This window comes from Columba livia, chromosome 3 (genome assembly GCF_036013475.1).
Source record: "Columba livia isolate bColLiv1 breed racing homer chromosome 3, bColLiv1.pat.W.v2, whole genome shotgun sequence".
Taxonomy (NCBI): Eukaryota; Metazoa; Chordata; class Aves; order Columbiformes; family Columbidae; genus Columba; species Columba livia.
Window position 1 is genome coordinate 67,600,361 of NC_088604.1, and position 21,510 is coordinate 67,621,870.

Here is a 21,510-nt window from a genome sequence, read left to right on the forward strand (position 1 = left end):
GATGTTAAAGCACCGTCCTGTTTACAGATACTTAGGACTGAAAGCAGTGGCCCCTAGTAGGTCCCCTTGGTCACATGCACAGCCAGCCACAGAAGGACTATGTGCCAACCAAAATTAGCAGCGAGGAATTCCTGAGTCCTAGCACTATGCCTTGCACCTCTAAAACATGCCGTTTCTTTGGCTTAGGCTGCCTTTGAACAGTTGTGCCTGTGTAGAACGTGAGCATGGGTGGGGGTTGTATACAAAGTCAGAATTTCTAGGGCACATCAATGACAACAGCCAGGAGATCTTGTCACAGGACTCGAAGTTGTCAGAGCACAGCCAGGAACTGAACCAAAACATATGCCCTGGAAAACCATCGGTGAGAGGTCCCTCAGCACTGCCCAGGCTGTTGCACCGAGTTCATTGTCCCTGTAGTAGGACAACAACGTCACCATTCTGCATGGCTGGGAGGCAGCAGCACAGCTTTCTGCAGCTGTGGGGTCCCCCTCAGCGCTTTGGAGTCCAAGCCTCTCAAGCAGGGTCTGCAGGCCCTCTCACCCCTGCCCCACCATGAGAGGATGCCCATGGCAGCTCCCAGCCCTGCTCTCCTGGGACTGGAGGGGAAGGAGGCACATGTCCTACAAAGCTACTTACAACAGGGTAGGATTTTATGTCTTTTCTTTTTACCCAATACCTGCATTCTTCTTCTGTCACCTGTGTCCCATGAGCTGTTTCAGAAGGCATGCTGTGTCTACCAAACTCTCTGGAGGGTCAAAGCCTGTCACCTGCTGATCCAGCATGGAACTGCCAGCCTGCCAAGATGGACTGCTTTCAGGGATTTTGCATTTTATTGAAATGAATTTTTGTTCTAATGAAACACAATCAAAGTTCAATAATATTCCCCTGCTCAGCTGCAGGAATTTCATGCTAAAGTCTCCCATCTTAAAAAGACATCTTGGAAGGCAGGCTGTCAATTAAATCAAGCTGTAATTTGATAGAGATGCACTCAAAAGTTGAAACTGTGATTCATGGATTGCACACATACAAGTCCCCTAAATTGTCCATCATCTATAATGACAATATAGGTAAATCACTGGCAACAGCAACTCATGTGCAACCCCAGTTAGACACTTGAGCACACTAAATTATTGAAGTTCTAACTCACTGGACTAAAATCACATCACTGCTAAATAACAGCTACAGGAATTTTTCCCAGCACCTGACACTCCAAATCACTACTCAGGGGTGCAGTAAGAGGCATGTTCAGAGAGTGGATGGAGATCATGGGACAGTAAAAAAATGCCACCAATAGTTTACCGGCATTTCATTAAATAGCTATGTGAGGCCCCCATCTAACAAACTTCTTAAAAGAAGAAATAAGCTACAGTAACAAGAACAGACAAATTAACACACTAAACAGTAATCAGGATGTTAAATAGTTTGAGGTTGTTATGCAGATGAAGTGCTCTAAAGATACATAAAGCTTCAACTGAGGCTCAACATCACTGTCAATCATCTCACCATCATTCAATAACCTAGATTTTTTTATTAAGAAGTCCCAGATGAAATGTTTAATAATTATAAATTTAAAAAATAATCTCAAAGTTCATCAGGACATCTATAAATTCTCACAACACAGATTATTTGGCTGATTATAACCTTATTGAATCATAGTCAAGGAAAGCACAGAGAATTATTAAGGCAAATTTAGCCTTTAAATGTGTGAATCACCCAGGAAAGGAACCTGAGTCTTGTGCTTGGCACATTAAACAAACTTTCCACAATTTGTAAGGCAAATTAACATTAACATTTTTTAAAGGAAATATTGAAATGCTTACAAGTTAAAGGAGACATTCCAGAAGAGAAATGTTTGTTTTAAACCCAAGAAGGGAAACTGAAAGAGTCTGTTTTCCAAAGAATGAAAATGCAAACCCAGCAAAATGGAGAAAATCTGCACACATCCTAAACTCACATTTATCTTAACCTTAGTAACCACATGATTCCCAGAGACTTATGGATGGCTTTTGTTATTAATAGATGAACAGCAATGAAATTGAAGCTTATAGTAGTGGGTGGTTCACAAGTGAAAACTTTTTAAAAGTGTCTTATTTGCAAAATTATTTTCTCATGAAACCACAAAAAACAGCAGCTACTTCCACACCTTAATCAGTGGGATTGAAGAGAGTGGAAGAGAGTGAAAGAGAGAGAGAGAGAGACTGCTATGTAGTTTGTTAAGCCTTCAGGTTTAAAGATCATCAATTACGAGAAGAATACGGTTCACTGACAATATTTAATAAAAATGATACAATAAATTTAAAAGTGGTCAAATTTTTCCGTGGATGAAAATGGAAGAGGCCAGAGTAAGCAAATAGAATCCAGAAACTATGGTCTGGCTAGAAATCAGAAATATGTTTGGCTTTAGGATATCACTTCCAAATATTGCAATTTCTTTACAGAAATCCCCAACTTTCTGGAAAAAAAATAATCATTCTCCAAAAAACATGTCATCTAAGTATTTACCGGAAGTTTTGCAGCATGAGCTGCGCTGTGTGTCTCCTGCCTCTCAGTGCTGTTCCTCCCAGCTTTGCTGTCCACCTTGGGTAAAGCTGCTTTCCCAGGGCTGCTGCCCCACTCCTCATTCCCCACCAGCGAGCAACAGCAAGGCACAGGTGAACACATCTCTCTTCCTCTCCTTTCTGAATTTCAGAAGGGCTCTATGCATCCCACTAACAGGGAGCAAAGCTTCACTCCAGGAGCCCCCTGCCCACCACCAGCACTCTTAAATGGCACACTCTGTATTTAACCGTATCTTCGCTCGTCCCCCCCCTCCCAAAAGAATAAAACTTTCTGGAGCAGAAGATTAACTTTCACCCTTTTATCTATGTTCATTCGGATTTAGAAAGCGGGTAGAAGGTTACCAACAGCACAGTTGAATGAGTTATGCCCTGCTGCAGAAGAGGGAAGGCAAGAGCAGAGGCAGCTGGGCTTTTCGGCAATTCTGCAGCTCCCAGGAAGAGCAGCAGACATCCCGGCTGCTTCTCCCAGCCAGAGCTTGGGAAGGACTCACTGTACACTTACAGACAGATGCTTTATTACTGCAGTGTAACTCCCTCTTTTGTGCTGTTCAAACGCAGAGCTGACTTTAAAGCAAACAAAAAGTTATGGCTCTACACCTGTGCTGTCTGCATGTCTGCAGTCCCAGCCATAGGCTGCAGCTCGGACATCACCTGGTAAAAGCAGCCCCTGTCCCAACATGTTTCTACAATCCAGCTGTAAGGTAAAAACTGGATGTGAGGTGGTGGTAGAGAAAACACAAAGCAGTGATGACATTTTATTCAGTATCTTTCAAATACTCGGGAACATGCTGAATGAAAGACATTTATGAATGTTACGAGAAGAAATGAGACTGAGTACTGATGATGCAGATAAGAACAAACACCCATCAGTATATTTAACCCTGGCTTTGCATATTTCTTATGGGGTTAGTTTACAAACAGCTCCCTGCTCATGCCACAACATAAGCAGTTGCCTTTACCACATGAGTGGTTTGTTAGGTTATTTTTGGTTGTTCACAACACAATGTATTCCTACCGTACAGCTGCAAAACATCTTTTTCCAAAGCCCAGAATCCTTCTCAAATGCCCAGAAAAACAAGGTTTGGCTTTTGTTTCTGCTTTTGTTTTAGTTTCATTTAAGGGTACAGATGATGAGAAGCCTAAAGCATACATAGCTGGCAAAATATTTTTGATCAAGGTCTTGGAGTTTCAGAAATAACCACATCCAAAACTATTTAAGACACAAACATGAACAACAGTTTTTGTATACATCCATCACTTTAGGTTGCTTTAGGATATTTAATATGGCTCACATCCAGGAAGCAAGAAGTCTGCAGAGAAAACTGAATAGTCAGTCCTCTTGCCTCAGAAGAAAGAAGTCTGATTTACTTTAGGTATTTCTTTAACTGTAGCCAGAACAGCTGTTTATACCTGCTCGGTAACATACCTAGTGGTGTTACTAGATACCTCACATCTCAGCAGTCTCCAGTGTGGATTATGGTCTTGACTTTTAAACAGCAACTCCAGAAACAAAATATTAACCTTCTCCAATATAGCTGCTTCCAAATTTATTACAGATTTTTTAAGTGGAACATTTTTTCTGCTCCAATTTGTACTGCTGTAACTCTGTTTAAACTTCACAGGCTTTAAGGTCTCTTAGATACGCACTGAGAACCTCAAGCACAATTTTGTTTCAGCTGTCATATCTCAATATTACTGGAGAAAACTTCCCTTGCTTTTAAGCCGTGCTTTCTCTGAAGATGTTGATCAGATTTTGACACAGCTCTTCCTTCATGGATGAAAAAAAACAAGCAGTGAGAAAGTTCATCAGCTCAGAAGTGTACCAAATACTAATCACAGTTGAACATATCACTGTCAGAATCATATTTATTTTCCAGGTAATGTAAATGGCTCATCCATCTTTTTTAAATGCATAAGGATCAATCTGTAGTCATAATGAACAGTATGTGTGCTAACCTGCTTTTAACTGCTTTTTAATATCATAGCAAGACAAATTGCAAAGAAGGATCTCACTCTGAATATCACTGCTTTACTTCAAATCTAAACTAAATGTCTTTTCTCTCTGCATGGGACAGGCTCTACAGCTGGCCCCAGAGTGGAGAGCCTGTTTCTAAATCATCACTCTGTTCATAAGGAAATTAGAGGTAAAGTGATGAAAAATCACCCACTCATCACCTGAGTTATTTCTTTTGTGCTGAAGATTTAAGACAAATAAATGAAGTATGTCAACAATCTTTGTCAGACAGACTGGACTTGCAAATCTGCAGTGCCTATACATGAAGCTGAGGTATTGCTCCACAGCTTTACAGGCACTGATATGGTACGATAACTTCTGGCCTTAATGCACTGAAGAAAAATACTAATTATGAGACCACACATCACTGCTTGCTATATTGAATGAAATAAAAGTGATTAAAAACCTCAAAAGAATGACATCATTAGAGTCTGATGATTACAGCTGTGCCGTAAAATTCAGGATGCTTATGCCGGGGAGACTGGTACATCCTCTCACATCACAGTTATCTTCTCAATAACATTCAATAAACGTTCCATTGAAGCCATTTCCATTATGAAATTTCTCATATACAAAATGCTCACAAAGGACAGCTCTTCTAATCACACCGTTTATTTCTGTTGAGTGCTGGAATTCTGTACTGAGAAACAGAGGTATTCTTCCAGAGTGACATCTTCACATGCAACTTATGTCAGCAATCTAAAGGTACCTTCCTCAGGCATGTAGGTTGGCAGCCATAGAAAAAGAGGCTGCAAATGGAAATACAGTGTAATGCGGGAATGAACATTCTGGGATGTCTGAGCTATATTGGGATTCCCACCTCTTGAACCAGGAGAACTTTCTCTGAGAGTTACGCTATCCAAAAATCCCATGCACAAGCCATTATGCTTTTACTAACACACCACAGGAAGTGACAATGCGCACATGCAGCCTTCAGAGTTGTCTTTTCAACTAATTACCTAAAACGCAGAGAAAGACATCCTCTAACCACAGCGCTGGGAAGCAGGAAACTGGGAACAATAAAACTCTGATACTGACTTCCTATCAGAAGGGTTTCCCTTCATCGCTGGTGCCACAACATGTATCTACTGCAAATGTCCAATATTTTCCCTTACAAGACTTCTCCCCACCCTCTTCAAGGGATACATAACTTCAGCAGACTTGCTCACCTTGGATGAAGCTTTCCATGCCACAAACCTGCCTCCTTGCTGAGTTGTTTTAGGAGATTTCAGCAAAAGCATTCCCCCAGGCTTTTTTTTTGAGAAAGAACACCCTTCTTTTCCTTTACTCACCTTGAAAAACTTTGGTGACCTTTCCCCTGAGAAGACAAGCACCCCCAGGGTGACTAGCAGAGACATGAACCATACCCTCACATCTGAAGGAGCGGCAGTAACAGACTGCAGCATAATAGAGACTTTGTTTCTGAGGGTATATTTTTTTGCTGCTTTGTCCAAGTCTCCACAGACTTGACCAGTTTGGGGGGACCAATATGACCTTTTAGTGATAGTCCTCTGCATGTTTCAGCTCAGGCTTCACAAGGTCTTAACCCATAATTGCCATTATCAGATGCTGTCAGCACATCTGGTTCAGATCTGCTCCTCTGAAGTAAGAGCAAAGATTGTTTCTGTGTCTCAATGTTGCTCTGCAAACCTTAGACAATGTGGAGAAGCATTCTGTTGGAAGGAGAAAACAGGAACAAAGCTTGATGGACACCAGAGGATGGAGACTGAATGTGAGCAGAAAAAGGACAGAAAAATTAAGAACAGTCATCGAAACATTGTCAGAAGAAAGAAAGGCTGAACAAAAAGCTGAAGAATAGAGGGAGAACTACAACAGACCTGGCAAAAAAACTGTGACAAGCTATGTAAAAGAGTGTCTTCAGACCCGCCAAGAGAACTATGGAGAGAGATCTGGACTCAGCAGACACTACAAACATGGGAAAAGAGAAAGACTGAAAGGTGATCAATCACATGAGGAAATGAGACAAAATGGACTGACAGGGGATGAGGACAGGATTTACTGTGAGAAGACTTAGGGCAGACGGGCAGGAAGACCATAGGTAGAAGACTCTGCAGAAGAGAACTGGAATTTCTAGGTAAAAAGGCTTGAATGAGGAGTCTCAAATACAATTTCAAAAAAAAAATAAAAGAGTGGCAAAGGACAAAAGATCCAGAGAGTAGACAGACAAGAGACTTGAGACTTCAACTAGTCCATTAGGGATGGTTTAAAAAAATTGTCATATTCGGCTTGAAAGGGTAGAGGAACTCCTTCACAGAAAAGAAGTCTCCCAGGTTTCAGATGGAGTTCAAGATCCCTGAAGCTCAACCTCAGTTTGCATTAAATATTTGTGAAATGCACCGACAATGCATGCCTCACTCCCTTCTAGCTGCAGTATAGACGTCAATGACTTTTTACTGATACTATTTTACTGATAGGAGTTCTTATATCACACAGCTGAGGTTCATGCAGTAGTTGTTCTCAACAGGCTGATATCACTGTGAGTGTATCTAATGTAACATGACATGCATGCACTGTAAAAGGGCATTTGCATCATTCCTTCCTTTTCCAAAGGTAAGCCACAAACGTAGTTTCTACGGTTATAAGCATTTGTATAAATTATAAATATGGGCTTCTGACTCCTGTGCCCACAAACACAAAACACATTTTTATTATAAACTCCGGGACAGCATTTTACTCGGATTGGGGCGGGGGGCAGGGGGGGAGTTACCAGTAAGTTACTCTAACTGAATTTTATGCCTATTCTAAATAAATTACTACTTGAAAAAGTCAGGCTGTGTCCTGGAGAGGAGAAGGTCTGCAGGTTCTGCCCTGGCCAGTACACCTGTCAGCATGACACAAGCAGGAAGCAGAAGTATCCGATTTCTCATCACAAACTTGCCCAAAACACGCTTCAAGCTGTACTAATTCTAAATTTTAATTATACTTAACAGATCATCTGATAAAACACACCAAACAATGGAAAAGTTCACTCTATCTTTGTTACAATGCTTGCCTGAGCAAGAATCAGAGCAGCACACCTCAAAACAATCATAATTCAACTGTTCTTTCAGGTTACAGACAAAATGGCTGTACTGGCTAGAAAAGCAGCTGGTTTTAAAGCATATCCTGAGGCAAAGGGAGCCAAATAGGGCCTGTATGGCCTCCTCTCACTCATCCTAAGCCCAGGAAATATTTCTTATCAGCAGTTTACAAGAAAGCTGGATAACCCCAGCAGGTTTACAGTTATCAATTGAAGATCACATTAGCCATATCCTATGAAGTCAATTTCTACATCTGTCCAGCATTTTGGCACTGTTAAGAACAAATACCACTCAGATACTCAAAAGCCAATAAAAGCTATGCCTTTTTAGTTTCTTTTTAGTTATTTACTTATTAATGACCTAACAGAATTAAGTCAATAAAGGTATCAAAAAAGGCTAAAATTTAATTTTTCCCCATTTACTCCATAGTCTTTTATAACAAGCTTGATAACTCTACATGTTGTAAGACTAACATAGGCTGAAAGGGCACTGCCTAAAATACTCTGCTGGGCTAACTCTTAATGGATGAATAGTACCAGGATCCTACATGCAATTTCATATCATCTGTGTTAATGGGTCATTTGTGTACAGCTATGCATGCTTCTTTACATTTGTGTTCAACTAATCTCGGAAACCAGTTCCAGACACATGAAGGACAAGAAGGTAATCAAGAATAGTCAGCATGGATTCACCAAGGAGAAGTTGACCACCCTGATAACTTTCTACAACGAAATGGCTTGGTAGATGAGTGGAGAGCAGTGGATATTGCCTACCTTGACTTCAGAAAGCCTTTTGATACTGTCTCCCATAAGATGCTCATGGACAAGCTGATGAAGTATGGATTGGATAAGCAGACAGTCAAGATCGATTGAAAACTGGTGGAACAGACAGGTCCTGAGGGTGGTGATCAAAGGCACAACATCTAGTTGGAGACCATTAACTAGCAGCATACCTCAGGGGTTAATACTGGATCCTGTCCTTTTAAGATGTTCATTAGTGATCTGGATGACCAGAAAGAGTGTGGATGTATTAAAAACCACAAAAAGAAAACAACCACCCCTTCCACCCACCTTCCACCTCCCCCAAAAAAGCTTGACTGTGGACCACAGGCAAATATGTGTTGCTTTCCACCAGAAATTTAGAGTGTGGATTCACAGACATGAGTTCTGACACCCTTTCAGTTCTAGCTCTAGAACCTTTTTCAAACTGCTTGAAAGAACAGTAAGAACATGTTCTTTTTGTTTCCATTGTATATAGAGAAGGTGGCATCAGCAATTCCCCACTACCAGGGGACAAAAAGCCATAGACTAGATCTATACCAACAGCTCTCAGCTGGGGGTAGAGGGTGATTAAAACAGTACCTATTGATTTCTCCCTTTTCGTTCCTACACCATCTTCAGCCTGACATCTCTTCAGCTTTTAGCTCTTTGTACCTGGGTTGCTTCTCTTCCTCCCTCCCTCCCTCCTCCTGCCAAAAAACAAACAAACAAAAAACCAAAACAAAACAAACCACCCTAAAACAAAAAGAAAACTTACTATTCTTACTATTTTTAATCTGTGTACATAACATTCTATATTGAATTCAGCTGCAAAACTCACTAGAAAGCTTCAGTTCCAACCGATTTCGTACCTCCCCCAACCCTTCACTTCCTGGGTTTTCTATCATTTCCTCATATTGTTTTCCCTCTCACAATTTTCTCTCTCTACTTAGCACTGGTTCATGTGCTTACGCTTTTCTCTGCCAGCTCCCACCTTCATGTAGCTCTTCAGTTCCCACACACTTCTTGGGCAGCAGTTGTCCTTTGACCCTTTCCCAGCTCCCCTTTTCCCTTTCTCATCCCATTTCCTAGCCAGCTGCCAAAATCTGGTCCATGTTTATCTGGAGAATAAGACAGATCAAGCTGCTTCCCTTCATCTCAGTTTGGATCAGCACTAGTCAGCTGGCTGCCAAACTAAATGACCTCAAGTCACAAAGGCTTGGATAATCAAATCCTGCAAGGCTGTGACACTCCTGCAGATGTCTGTGGAGTCTTCCCATCCTTCTCACAGCCACCACCCTTGGTTAGGTAAATTACCGCAGCACTGCTAAGGTAACTTGAGGAGAAAAGAATTCTAAGAAACATATAAAACAAGGTCCTCGTGCGTCCCATCACACCTCCCTCCCTGAAGAGCAAGGAAAGCACGTGCACAGCCTGAGGTAGCTGGTTCCCCACTGTCCTCACTGCTTGGGAAGGAGTTTCTCTGAAGCACTCAGATCCTCAAAACCTACTTAAGAAATGCCCCACTGCCAACCACTACATTTCTCAAATAGGCTTTTTAGTGCCACATGACCTTTCAAGATTCATTAACTATTAGCTACTGTAGGAAGTACGCTTGGGTATTTCACAGGTAAATTTCTCCATTTTTTTCATAACTTCAAGAGCATTTGCCACATTTAATCCATATCTACTGTAGTGGTGCTTAAAGTATTTCTGGCAAGCATTTGTTGGTCTTCCTACTTGTAAATGGAAAATCTGTTTCAAGATTTTGATGATAGTTTCCAGTTTCTCAAGTCGTACAGTTTACTGCACAGGAGGATGAGTGAGAGTTAAGGTTTCCAAAACCATGGTGGTCATGCCTAGCAAATGGTGACTGCGCACAGAAGCTGGATTGCTTCTGCAGCATATGACAACCTTAAATACTCCAAAATGAAACTTAGGCAACAGTTGAACGTAGACAAACAGCAGCAGCTACAGAAACCGAGAAAGTCTTGCAGAAAAAGCCTTCTTTGTGAGAACTCTGTGAGGTGGGGGTGTTTAATCGTGACATGCACTTGTGTTATCAAAGCCGTAGTGTTTTTTCCCACTCATTCCTTGTGCAACCAAGTAGGTTAGAACTGCAGGTGGGGAGAGTGTGTCCAGCTGACTGATACTTCCTTTGGCAGATGACCTCATACAGCTACCTAAAGCTACATGTTCTATAAACAGCGCATTAAACATGTGCCTCCCAAGAAATTCTTCTATGCAGGTAGTCATACATACATAGGTTAAGTACACAGACTACAAACAACAGCCAAGGGACTTAACTGTCACCTTCAAAACCACAAAAGAACACGACTGATGGCACAAGTTGCAAGTACATGGAGTGAACAGAACAATCCACAGAAGGACTCATCCATACTTTTCCCTGTACTAGAAAGGGGAAATGAAAGATACTGTTCATCTGGGGATTGGACAAAAACATCACTGCTGCTAATAAATGTTACACCCATTTATTAAGCACCACCCATTCAGAATTAATTTTAAAGAAAACATAATACCTTCAAGAAACGAGCAAACAATAGAGTTTTCCAGCAAATAAATATGCCGTATTCAATACTGCATGAAAAGAAGAAAAAGGCAGGAAAAAACTTGCAGTACTAGGATTTGGTAGGGGGAAAAATTAATAAGTGAGATTCTTCAGATAAAGCACTAAAAGGGGCAAACAAGCTGTCTCCTGTTTCCCTCTTGCTGTACATCCTAAGAAACAGTACATGTTTTTTTTTGTAAATAAACATTACTTGCAAAAAGTTTACCAGTGTTCACTACTGCTGTCAACTGTAGAATGTTTTTCCTGTTTTTTTCTTCATTAACATGTAGTAACAGTTCAGACTTATCTAATCAAATAAAAACTAGAAACACACAAGAACAATGATGTTACACTAATTTATAAAGACCAGCAAATGCCGATTCAATTGTCAGGTCCATCTGTTCTGCTGTGAAATCAAACAATGTAAAGAAGAGCATTATGGAAGAGTTAACACCATTCTAAGCAAGACTCCTACCTTCACGATGCTTTTTAGATCTTGCACATACATCCTCTCTGTCTCCAGAATCTCTTGGACCACTCTGTCTACATAGAGGAGCTTGGGACTGGTGGGCTCCGTGACCAGGGACATGGCACAGTTTTTACTCATTCCTTTTGATTCTGCTTTCCTTGGCATGCTTAGCCTTTTTTCAAGGCTTTCCTCAGGATCCTCTTGCTCTGCAGGGGAGTTTTTGCGTGGCTTGTTGCTGGAAAATCGCCTGGCTGGGACCAGTTCTAGGTTGATGGCGCCCGTTTCTTTATCCTGGTTGAACAAACCCAAGTGGCTGTTTGAAACCAAAGTCGTTCTGCTTCCAAAGGAGCAGTGGCTGTCCCTGGAGGAAGCAGAGGAGGAAGTGGAGCTAAAGCTTACAGGACGGTCACTGTCTGACAGGTCCATGGTTTTTTTTTCACAGTAGCGGAAAGGTCTGCTCTCCTTGTGCAAATCTTCCCCTTTCGTCTTGGAGTCAAGGGCCTCCGTCACAGCTGGTAAAACATCGAGAGGTAAGTGGAAGTCATCTGAAAAAAAAAAAAACAGAAGTGGATTTACTGTTGCTGCTCTATATAGCACAAATTTGAAAACAGATACTTTAAAATCTTTCTGCATACAAAACTGCCACAAACCTATTTTAACTAAAAGACAACCAGAACAACGCGATTTGCAGGACACCACGGCTCTAACACTTTTTAGGTGGTGGGGATCTCCCACCGGGGGCTACTACACAGGCACCACACACGTCCTGCTCACATACATGTCTCTGGCACATCCTCCTTGTGCCAGCGCACTGGGCCTGGTGCTCACGCATGCTCTACCCAGGCTCAGCACAGGAGAGAAATAAGACTCAAAGATTTTCCCTAAGGTTAAAAAAACCCCTCTGTCCAGAGCCATTCCTGCTATCTGCAAGCTGAGCACTGACCTTGGCTTGGATGCTTTGGAAAACTCACGAATCACACAATGATACCAGACAATATCTTTCATTTTGAATACTGTAAGGCCAATAGTCAAACAAAAACCAAAAGCAGTTATCAATTACCAGCTCTGTGGCTTGTACAAAAACAGTAAAATCAGAATGATTTCCCAATGAAAATATTATAGCTTCTGAAAAAAGAGTTCCCATAGGAAAGTGTTCTGCCAAATAATTCAGTTTTCTACTGGGAAAATAAGTCATTCTAAAACTGCTCAACTGAAGCCAACATATTGCCCCCTGCTGAACTGACCAAAAGCTGTTTTTCAAATCACTGCCAAACCAAAATCAGATATCTGTCTTCCTGACAGCATTTCAATTCTACTTTCTTTTTGCTGCTGAAACGCCCTGCAGGCCACTGTCCAGGATGCAATGCAGATTTCTCTCTGGCCAAGTTTTGTGTGAAGCACCACAAGAAGCTGCAGAAGCAGCTGCAGGTAAATTCAGTACTTCAAGGTTTTATTTCAGTAAGAAGCATCCACCCAAAAAACCCTGACTCAAAGAATTTCAGAATGTCTGTCCTTTGAAAAGGGAAACTTGTGACAATTCAGGAAGAAAAGCAATACTGAAGGTACCCACACAGTGGTAGCTTAGTCCTTATCTTACTCCAGTGACAACCTAAAAAAGTCATACCAGCAATTGCAGCTCCAGACAGCAGTTTCAGTACAGAAACCGTAAAGCCAGTAAGCTGCAGATTAAACCTGCACAACCTTTAAATTGGCCTTTCTTCAACTGAGGCAGAGTTGCTTTGCAATTTGAGCAAAAACTTCCCGAACACGGCTCCTGCTGCACTTGGTCAGAGAAGAGGGGCAGGAGGAAGAACTACATTCATCACAGAAAGCCATCCTTTCATTTGTCAAAATCAAACACTAGTATTTTAAAATAATAATATTTTTAAAATATAAATAAATAACCAACCACAAGTTAAAGCATACAAAAAGAAACAAAAAAAAAAAGAGCCCAGAGAAGAAAGTTTTATTTATTTGACCTATCTTGAATGCATAAGATTTTATTTTTACGTGAGTAATTAATACCACCATTTCAGCAATGATGATATTAGCTTTCTGTTAAGGAGAAGTATTGCCCTCAAGGTAACCCTTGGAATTAACACTGAGAGTAATTTGCTCATTACATGGGTCAGAAATTGGGCATTAGATTAAAAACCTAATTTGGCACCTCTGTACCCCTGGTTTTACCTTGAAGTCTGAAAAATCTACAGCCTTTCTTTGTGCCAGGTTCTTCTGGTTTTGCAGCACAGAAGCTTATTTTCTTACCCTTCTTGAATAAACCACATCAAGTACAAACTCCAAAATAAAATATAAAGCAATAAATCAGTAAAGTATTTTAAACTGAAGAATGCTGTGGAATTCTCTTGTTTCTGAATGCGTAGGGGCAAAGATGTTTGCCTTCCTATTGCTTGTGATAAGAAAGTATGCATTTTTGATAAGAAATAATGTATTTTTGTTATCAGCTTTGGATCATTTTTCATGTTCAGTTAGAAAGCACAATGTTGCTGTGCAGATGTAAACCCCCTTGAAAAAGGCACAAGATAAACAAGATAACAGGGATACCCTTCCGCTAACTTACTCCAAGACATTTTACTAAAATTACATGACAAAGAAACACCTGATTAGCCATATTTAGGGGGGAAATAAAAGGTTCCTGTGGCATTCCATTACTCCATGCCCTTTTCTTCCTGTTTCACTGATATGCGGTCTGCCTCTCAGATAACCTGAAGGCATTAATATGTAATATTTGCTTCACAAACATTGTCAGACTCATTAATATAAAAGACAAACAAAACACAGTTCAGGTCAGTGAAATTTGAGTCAGAATACATGTTAAAAGTGGTTTTTTATTTGACAAACTTGTAGCCAGAAGCATCGTGAGAGCTTAACGTGTCTTATAAAAACAAAACAAACAAAACTTATTTTCTTGTTTAATGACAATGTCGTTGCCTATTAAAAAACAACAACAACAAACAACAACAACAACCAAAAAAATCACAACCAAACAAAAACAAACAAACAAACAAAAACCCCACACAAAACCAGGATTAGTTGTAATAGTTAAAATGGGCTTGCTCTTTAGCACCTGTATTCCCCCAACCTTGGTGAACCTCAGGCACCTGCCAGGCATGGCTAATTAATTGCATGCAACGCAGTTGGCTCAAGTTCCTTCATTTTTTTATACCAATGACTGTTCCTGTATATTTGTACATAAATTACACCAAACATACTATTTGCTACTTGAAAATCTCAGCCTGTTTTGTCCTCAAAGCCTCCTCTTGACTGAGAGCCTCAAAAGTTACCTTTTATTTTGTTCTTACTCCTTTCCCGGCCATGTGTAAATCAGTCATTTGGCTTCTCTATAGAAAATTTTTTCTAAAATTTTGCCCATTACACCTCCAGCCAGTGAAACACATTGGTGGGGCTCCATGCAGACGGCACCGAAGCTCAGCGCTCTGGCAGAGCAGCAGCTGAGCACCCACGCAGCTGGAGAACCCAGCAGCATCACAGGACACAGGGACACGAGGTGGGGCACAAAACTGGGAGGCAGCTGCCAAGTCCTGTCCCAAACACTTTGCGCCCTGCCTGTGGAAGTCAGGGCTTGGGAACCAGCCCTGGCTCTGCCCAGCCACATGTAGCTGTTACGAACCCACAGCCCTTCCCAATAACAAAGAATCTGAAAATCTTCTAAGGCTTCACAGCTTTATGTTCAGAAACCCCTCTGAGCAGCATTACCCCTGCTGTTGAATTCAGGAAAAGGTATTTTAGGTGATTTCTACAGTCACAAGTCCATCAAAAAGGCAGCAGCTGAATCCAGCTCATTGCCACAGCCATGTGCCCATCCTTCTTTTCTTTTGTTGGGGTCTGCATTTGGCTTTTCAGAGCTCTGGTATAGTTTTACTGCAAAGTAACTTCACTCTTGCACCAGCAGCCTCAGGTCTCTACCAACTGCCTGTGAAAAATTCACAAGCAAATGAAAGAGAGTGAGGGGAGAGGGGAAACAGCTTCCCCCAAGACTGCTACCTTCTGTAACTGACACAGTGATTGCAAACCCTGTAACTGCTTACAAATTTCTGTCTTTGATACAAACTTGCTATAAAAAGCAAGTTCATGTCTCCCATACCCCGAGGAACTGATTTACAAGCAACCCCTCACCAGCCAACAATTTCAGCAGCAGCACCAGCAGGCAGGGGCATTCACCAAAACTCAGGCTGCAAACAGTCTGTGTCATCACAGGTACCACCAGACCCACAGCAGCACAGGCTCTGAGCGAGTCTTGTACGCCCTGACCCACATCTGCCCGGTTCACTGCTCTTTTTGTTAGGTGTTCTTTTGTTTCCTAAACCTTTTCAGTGACAGGCCAAAATAATATCGAGAACTTTTGTGAGTTGTGAATAACGGTATTTAACTCAGTCTGGGGGGAAAAAAGAAAAAAAAAAATCTTCAATTTGCATACTTTCGTTAAGGAATAACAGTAATTACTTGTTAGTTCAGCACTGAAAGGAGGATAATTACTACTTGTCCCTACTCACAAGGAAACGAGCTCCCCGAACAAGGTCACTTCTTGCTTGTGCCTTTGCATGAATGGATGTAGCCTCTCCAAACCTCCCTGCTCCCCTCTGCAACACACACACACACTCCCTGGGCACAGCACAAGCCCAGCAAGAACAACATGTCCCTGCTCTACAGCAGTGCAAGGGCAAGAAACACCCATGTTTCACCCCAACAGGTAACTGTGATGTTAGTTACAACACTGAAGGCACATAGAGGGCAACTATCTTGGTGTATCTCATGTTTCCACCATTCAGCCATAAAAAAGTTCTCACCAAATATGCATACGCTTCTATCAGTTTAACAAATATCTCATTCCTATAACTATATTCATGGTAACGATAAATGGTTTTCCATTGTCTCTGCAACTTTGGCTATTCTAGAACATTAGCATACAACGAGAGAAAAAGTGCTTGAAGTCCATTTTATATTTAAATACAAAGACCCCAATCCCTATCTAAACATAGGTATTTATTTCTCCAAGTTGTTTACTGCACATGACATTTTAAGACATACTGCATGACTAAAAACTCATAAGTCAATTTATATTCATAATTACTACTGTTGTTGCCTTCCCCTGGCATGAAAAAGAGTACCTCAGATGTTATCTACAAAGTCAGCTTTTCCAGAAATTACAGGCTTCACATCCTCTGGAAGTTTAGCTACATGAAAGTGATGAGACTACAAGAAATCCTTCCTGTATTTTCCTTGAGATATTTTCATATTTCAAATAAAACATTCATACTGTGGATACAATTAAGTAAGATTGTTTAGAACAATTTCTATCTTCAGTATCAAATTCAAATACAGCACTGGAATTGAGAAACATAAATGTTATACAGCTGCCAGACTGAGGAAGATTAAAATACATTCACTACAAGAATCCCAACATGATCTTAAATTAACTCCCTATATCCCCTGCTCTGACTATTGTCCAAGTGAAAGTCAGCAGATTTTTAATTACTCTATTTTGCATGTGAACATATATAATTTCTAAAATTAACACCCTCTGTGAATAAAATCACATTAGAAAGCTAAAACAGTAGCAGGATTAGATCTCTAGTCTGAACTGTCACAAACAATATGCTGCCAAGTACTTAACTGAACTTTGAACAACAGAAATCCTGTTTATTAGAAATCTTACAGTAGGGAAAAAAAGCCACCAACTAAGGCAACTAATGTGCCTCTGTCTGTCAAGTTACTGTCGCACCCCCCCCCCCATCCCCCCTGCAATATTTCAAGCACAATAGCCTTTGTCACAACCAAGCACGCTAATGTCCAAGAACATTATTGCAAGGGAAAATCCTCTGCGACAGTATCTCACCACTGAGGAATGTCCCTGGCTCCTCGCACCCAGGACGACCAAGTCCTCTCTGTTTTTCAAACCCCCTCTGAACAACCCACGACCTACCTGTGCGGCAGAGGAGAGGCGCAGGCTCTGCCTTCAGCTGTTCCCGAATTACCTCATTGGGCACTCAGGTAAAATGAGAAGCTCTTACTAGTCTGTACAGCTCCTCCGCCAGAAATATTGCATGAGTCAGCTTTTATCTATCAAAACCCTAAACACAAAGGCTTTACAGAAACCTGATTCACAACTTTCTCACCGCCTTTTTCCCAGCGCACCGACAGTCTTCGGCATCGCTAAGAGCCTTAAATGAAACATGACATCATGCAATTCAGGGACAGGACAATGGGTATCACTGTGGGTAACTTTAAAATGAACACTTCACTGAGCAACACCCACTAACTTCCATTTTTCCAGGCACAGCGCTGTGAAAACATCAAATAGAGCCCCCATTTCCACAGCATTAATTACCCTTTGCTCCTTGATTTACAGACAGTATCAATAAGGATGTAAAGCAAATAAATCACCTGCTGGTATTGTGAAATTTCTGTGTTTATATTAGAAACTCCCATGAACCTGCGATGCAATAAGATGATTCTTGGCAATAAGATCATTTCTGATTTCTGTTCTGCCCTAACATAAACAGGAACCGGCTTTTGCAGAGTGGTTGTGAAGCTTCAGTGTTTTTTTTTAAAGAGGGAGAGGAAAGACTTCAAGAAGAAAATGTGAAAACCAAACCATCAGGTGCTCTGTGCTAAATCACAACAAAGCAAAGTAGAAGAAAAAGAAAATAGTTTTGTGGGAAAGGAGGGAAAGGAGACAGTGAGAGGGGAAACCAGGATCAAAGATGAAGAAAAAGAGAAAATTAAAAAAAAAATTATATAGACTGGTGCTAACCAGTGGGAAAGCTGATGGCTCTTTCAGCTTGCAAAGAGAAGTGATAGGATTTCTATCTTGAAGTTGAGAGGCAAAAGAAGTCAAAATAGTTCCCAGCTGCTAGCACCACTTTCCAGGTGTGCTCTCACACCTGCATGCTCAAACCTAATCTGCTAAAAGATACACTATCTTTAAAATCATCTCCTTATATGTAACGTGGCCTCAGCTTCATTTTGAGTTTTCCTAAAGAGCATAGACCTTGAACAAGGCTTTTCAGCAGGAAACTGAAGGTAGAAAAAGGAAGCAAAGGCAGCCTTGAGACCATTCGCAAAGCTGTGAAACACTTTGATCTGAATGTCGGGGCTATAGGGGTGAAAGTCCCTTTTATCCAGGCTGAAAGATCAGATTGCCACACTGCCATGTCTGAGCTCATACATCACCATATAAATTATCCTGTAGTTTTTCAGAGTGGTTTTTTTAAAATACTTACATATTTATATTAAAAGATATACATACACATGAGCACTTTTTGTAAGATCTGTGCAATATTTCAGACAGAGCCACTGTGTATCTATAAGTGGTGGACGCAACGTTAGGATGACCAACATTGGTCCCAACATCCCCAGTACATAATACAGTGCAGCACCCAGGTACTCAGTCAAATAACCCAAAACGTGGTAAATTTACCATACATTTGCTTATGCTCCACATTCTCATGTATTTCTGTCAGGAGCTCCTTCAGACCTCTGCTTCCTCACACCTTGTGCCCACCTTGCCTATGAAGCTTTTATCACCTCTGAGGGAGGTTTTCATTAACTCCTGGGCAGACCTGTAGAGCATCAACCAGCCATAGGGCATTGCCTGGTCATTTCTGTGAGGTCGTATGAACAATACCAGAAGCTTCATCATTTCATAATGACAAACCTCCCGAATGCTGAAGGCTCAACTCCAGCCTGGTGACAGACTCAGAGGCAGCTGGTGACACAGAGCTTCCCATGTCTCCTCCAGTGGGCCAGGTATAGGCAGTGGCTGCAGTGATGCAGCATGAGCTTCAGCCACTGGTCTGAACTGGCACAGTGAGCTCCCATGTGCATTACTAGGGGTGGGAGGGAGAGTGGAACTGAGGTCCTTACTCTGCTCTACCTTGCTCTTTCTTTGCACGCCCACATTTGACCTTAGCTCTCCCTTATATCCCCACATATAAGGCAGCAAGAGTTTACCCCATACATGAGGATTTCCCCAAGAACAACCCATCACTCCCAATCACTTTAAACATGCACAGCACTGAGGGCTGTCACTGCAGGAGACTAGAAACTCAAAAGCCTTCTGTTTTACTGTCTAATGTGCATAGTCAGTGAAACAGTGTACAGGTATGTCAGGAAAATAACGTTTTTGCCTCACTTCTCTTTTTCTAGCATTTCATATCCTCCAAGTTTGGCTTTTGTTTATCTGCATTACCTTTTAGGAACAGCATCCATTTCTCTGCCCCGTCTCCTGCTCCCTCCCATTGTGTGCACAGTGCCATAAGACCACATTATTAATGCATCAGGATTAAGAGTTGAGAAGGGTGACCTGTTTTTATTTTATTTTGGAAAAAAGTTTTTATTTTTCTAAACTTGAGCAATAAGTAGAGTTTACAGAGCTTAGGAAATATGTTATTCTATAATTCTCAATTGGCTAAGGATTTACTGAAGAAATAAGTTACCCTCAGAAAAATTTAAAAAAAGACCCATAATTCAACCACAGGGTACATTCAGGCTTAAGGACACACTGACATCTTCAGTGAAAGTGCAATGTAATGTATTAATAACTCTCTGCAATGCAGTAGCTATTCAATCTGTATACAGTACTGCAGAGACACCTAACAAAAGGAACCAGCCATCACATGCTGCTGAGGTACTGCAACACAAATAGAGCATATGGATCCAATGCTCTATATATAGGCCTTTTAAAAGGATTATTTTCCATCTCCTTGTGAATTTTGAAGGCTTACTTCTCTCCTCTTTTTTTAAAAGATGGCCTGGTTCTATTCTATTCTAAATCAGAGCAAATGAAAATTCAGTGAAGGTATGTAGATATGACTGCATATGGAAGCATAATACCCTAGATGATAATGTAATCAAAGCTTTTACACCCTTCTCTTCTCTGCCCATGCTGGCAGCATTCAGTGAAGAGGAGTAAACAGTAAGCATTCAACATGATGCTGCTTGAATGTTTTGGTACTTTTACATTCAAACTTCAGTGCCATGACCTGAATGAAAATCCACATGGACTCTTCTTTTCACCCAGCACCACACAGGATCAGACCTTGCTGCTGGCACATCACTAGTGTTTTTCCATCCTACACTAAATCACTGTAACAGTGCTTGGACACCAGGTCTGGTTTCTAGTTCTTCTTGGACTCTCCCATAGCTAGCAATGTAAAGCCAGCTAAATAAACTGTAGAGAGGGATGCACAGTTCCAGTAGAAGGAAACACAGCATCCAGGAATCAGTCTTACAGTTACAGTGAAAAATGTAATTGTGTGACCACACAGAAGGCATCTTTGCACAATTCATCTCTTCCAATTTAACAAGAACTCATAACTACAATATCTAGCACAAACAGATTAGTTCTTTTAAACTCATTTTAAGTCTGTTGTTCACTTCTGCCACTGAATTTTCTGTGGATTTCCAAACCTTCCCAGTGAAAATCCTGCCTGAAAAAAAAAAGGTATTTTGTAAAAGCCAGTTTTCTGGAATAGCCGCTGACTTTGTTAGATGCCAAATAGAACTGAGTTTCAAATCTTTAAATAACTGATGTTTTTCTTTAAATCTGGCTAAATGATTTCTCCAATTTGCTTTTGAACTGGAGACACTTACTGGAACCTCCTCTGCAGCTCAGGAAGTTTAGCAACTACAATTTTGAAACAGAACTGAAATAGCAACGTTAGACTCATACTAACAGATGCTCGCATTTACGAAAAAAAATAAAAACTTTCTTCTGGGTTTCCTCTCTTGAATAAAAGTTGCAGAAAGCTGTATTCATGTTTACATCTTGGAGAGAAGAATCCTTAAATTCTACCCACGTTGGAACTAAGACATACTAATGATCTGGCTCCATCACAAACTGGCTCTGGCATTTCAAGTCATCAGTCATTTTCTTATGCTTATCCTGCTAAAAGGGAACATTAGGTCTTATTTTTAAGGTGGCATTATAACAGTAAGCTAACAGCTTTATCAAAATCCCAGTTCAATGGGAACAAATTCAGTGACAGTTAAAGGACTTCAGAGTTAATAAATAACTGTCAGATTTTTGCAGGACACAATAATTAGTATTTTGAAATCTTA

At 40.9% G+C, this 21,510-nt stretch overlaps 1 protein-coding gene across 10 annotated transcripts in view; it reads right to left on the reverse strand.

Moving 5' to 3' along the window:
• PLEKHG1 (pleckstrin homology and RhoGEF domain containing G1) overlaps nt 1-21,510 on the reverse strand; it is a 143,806-nt gene that overhangs the window by 39,399 nt on the left and 82,897 nt on the right. For 7 of the 10 annotated variants that reach the window (XM_065057426.1, XM_065057424.1, XM_065057425.1 and 4 more), the window contains one exon: nt 11,416-11,954. In XM_065057426.1, coding sequence (XP_064913498.1) covers nt 11,416-11,954 — 539 coding nt within the window. The other 3 variants (XM_005507642.3, XM_065057431.1, XM_065057432.1) reach the window with 3 other exon arrangements.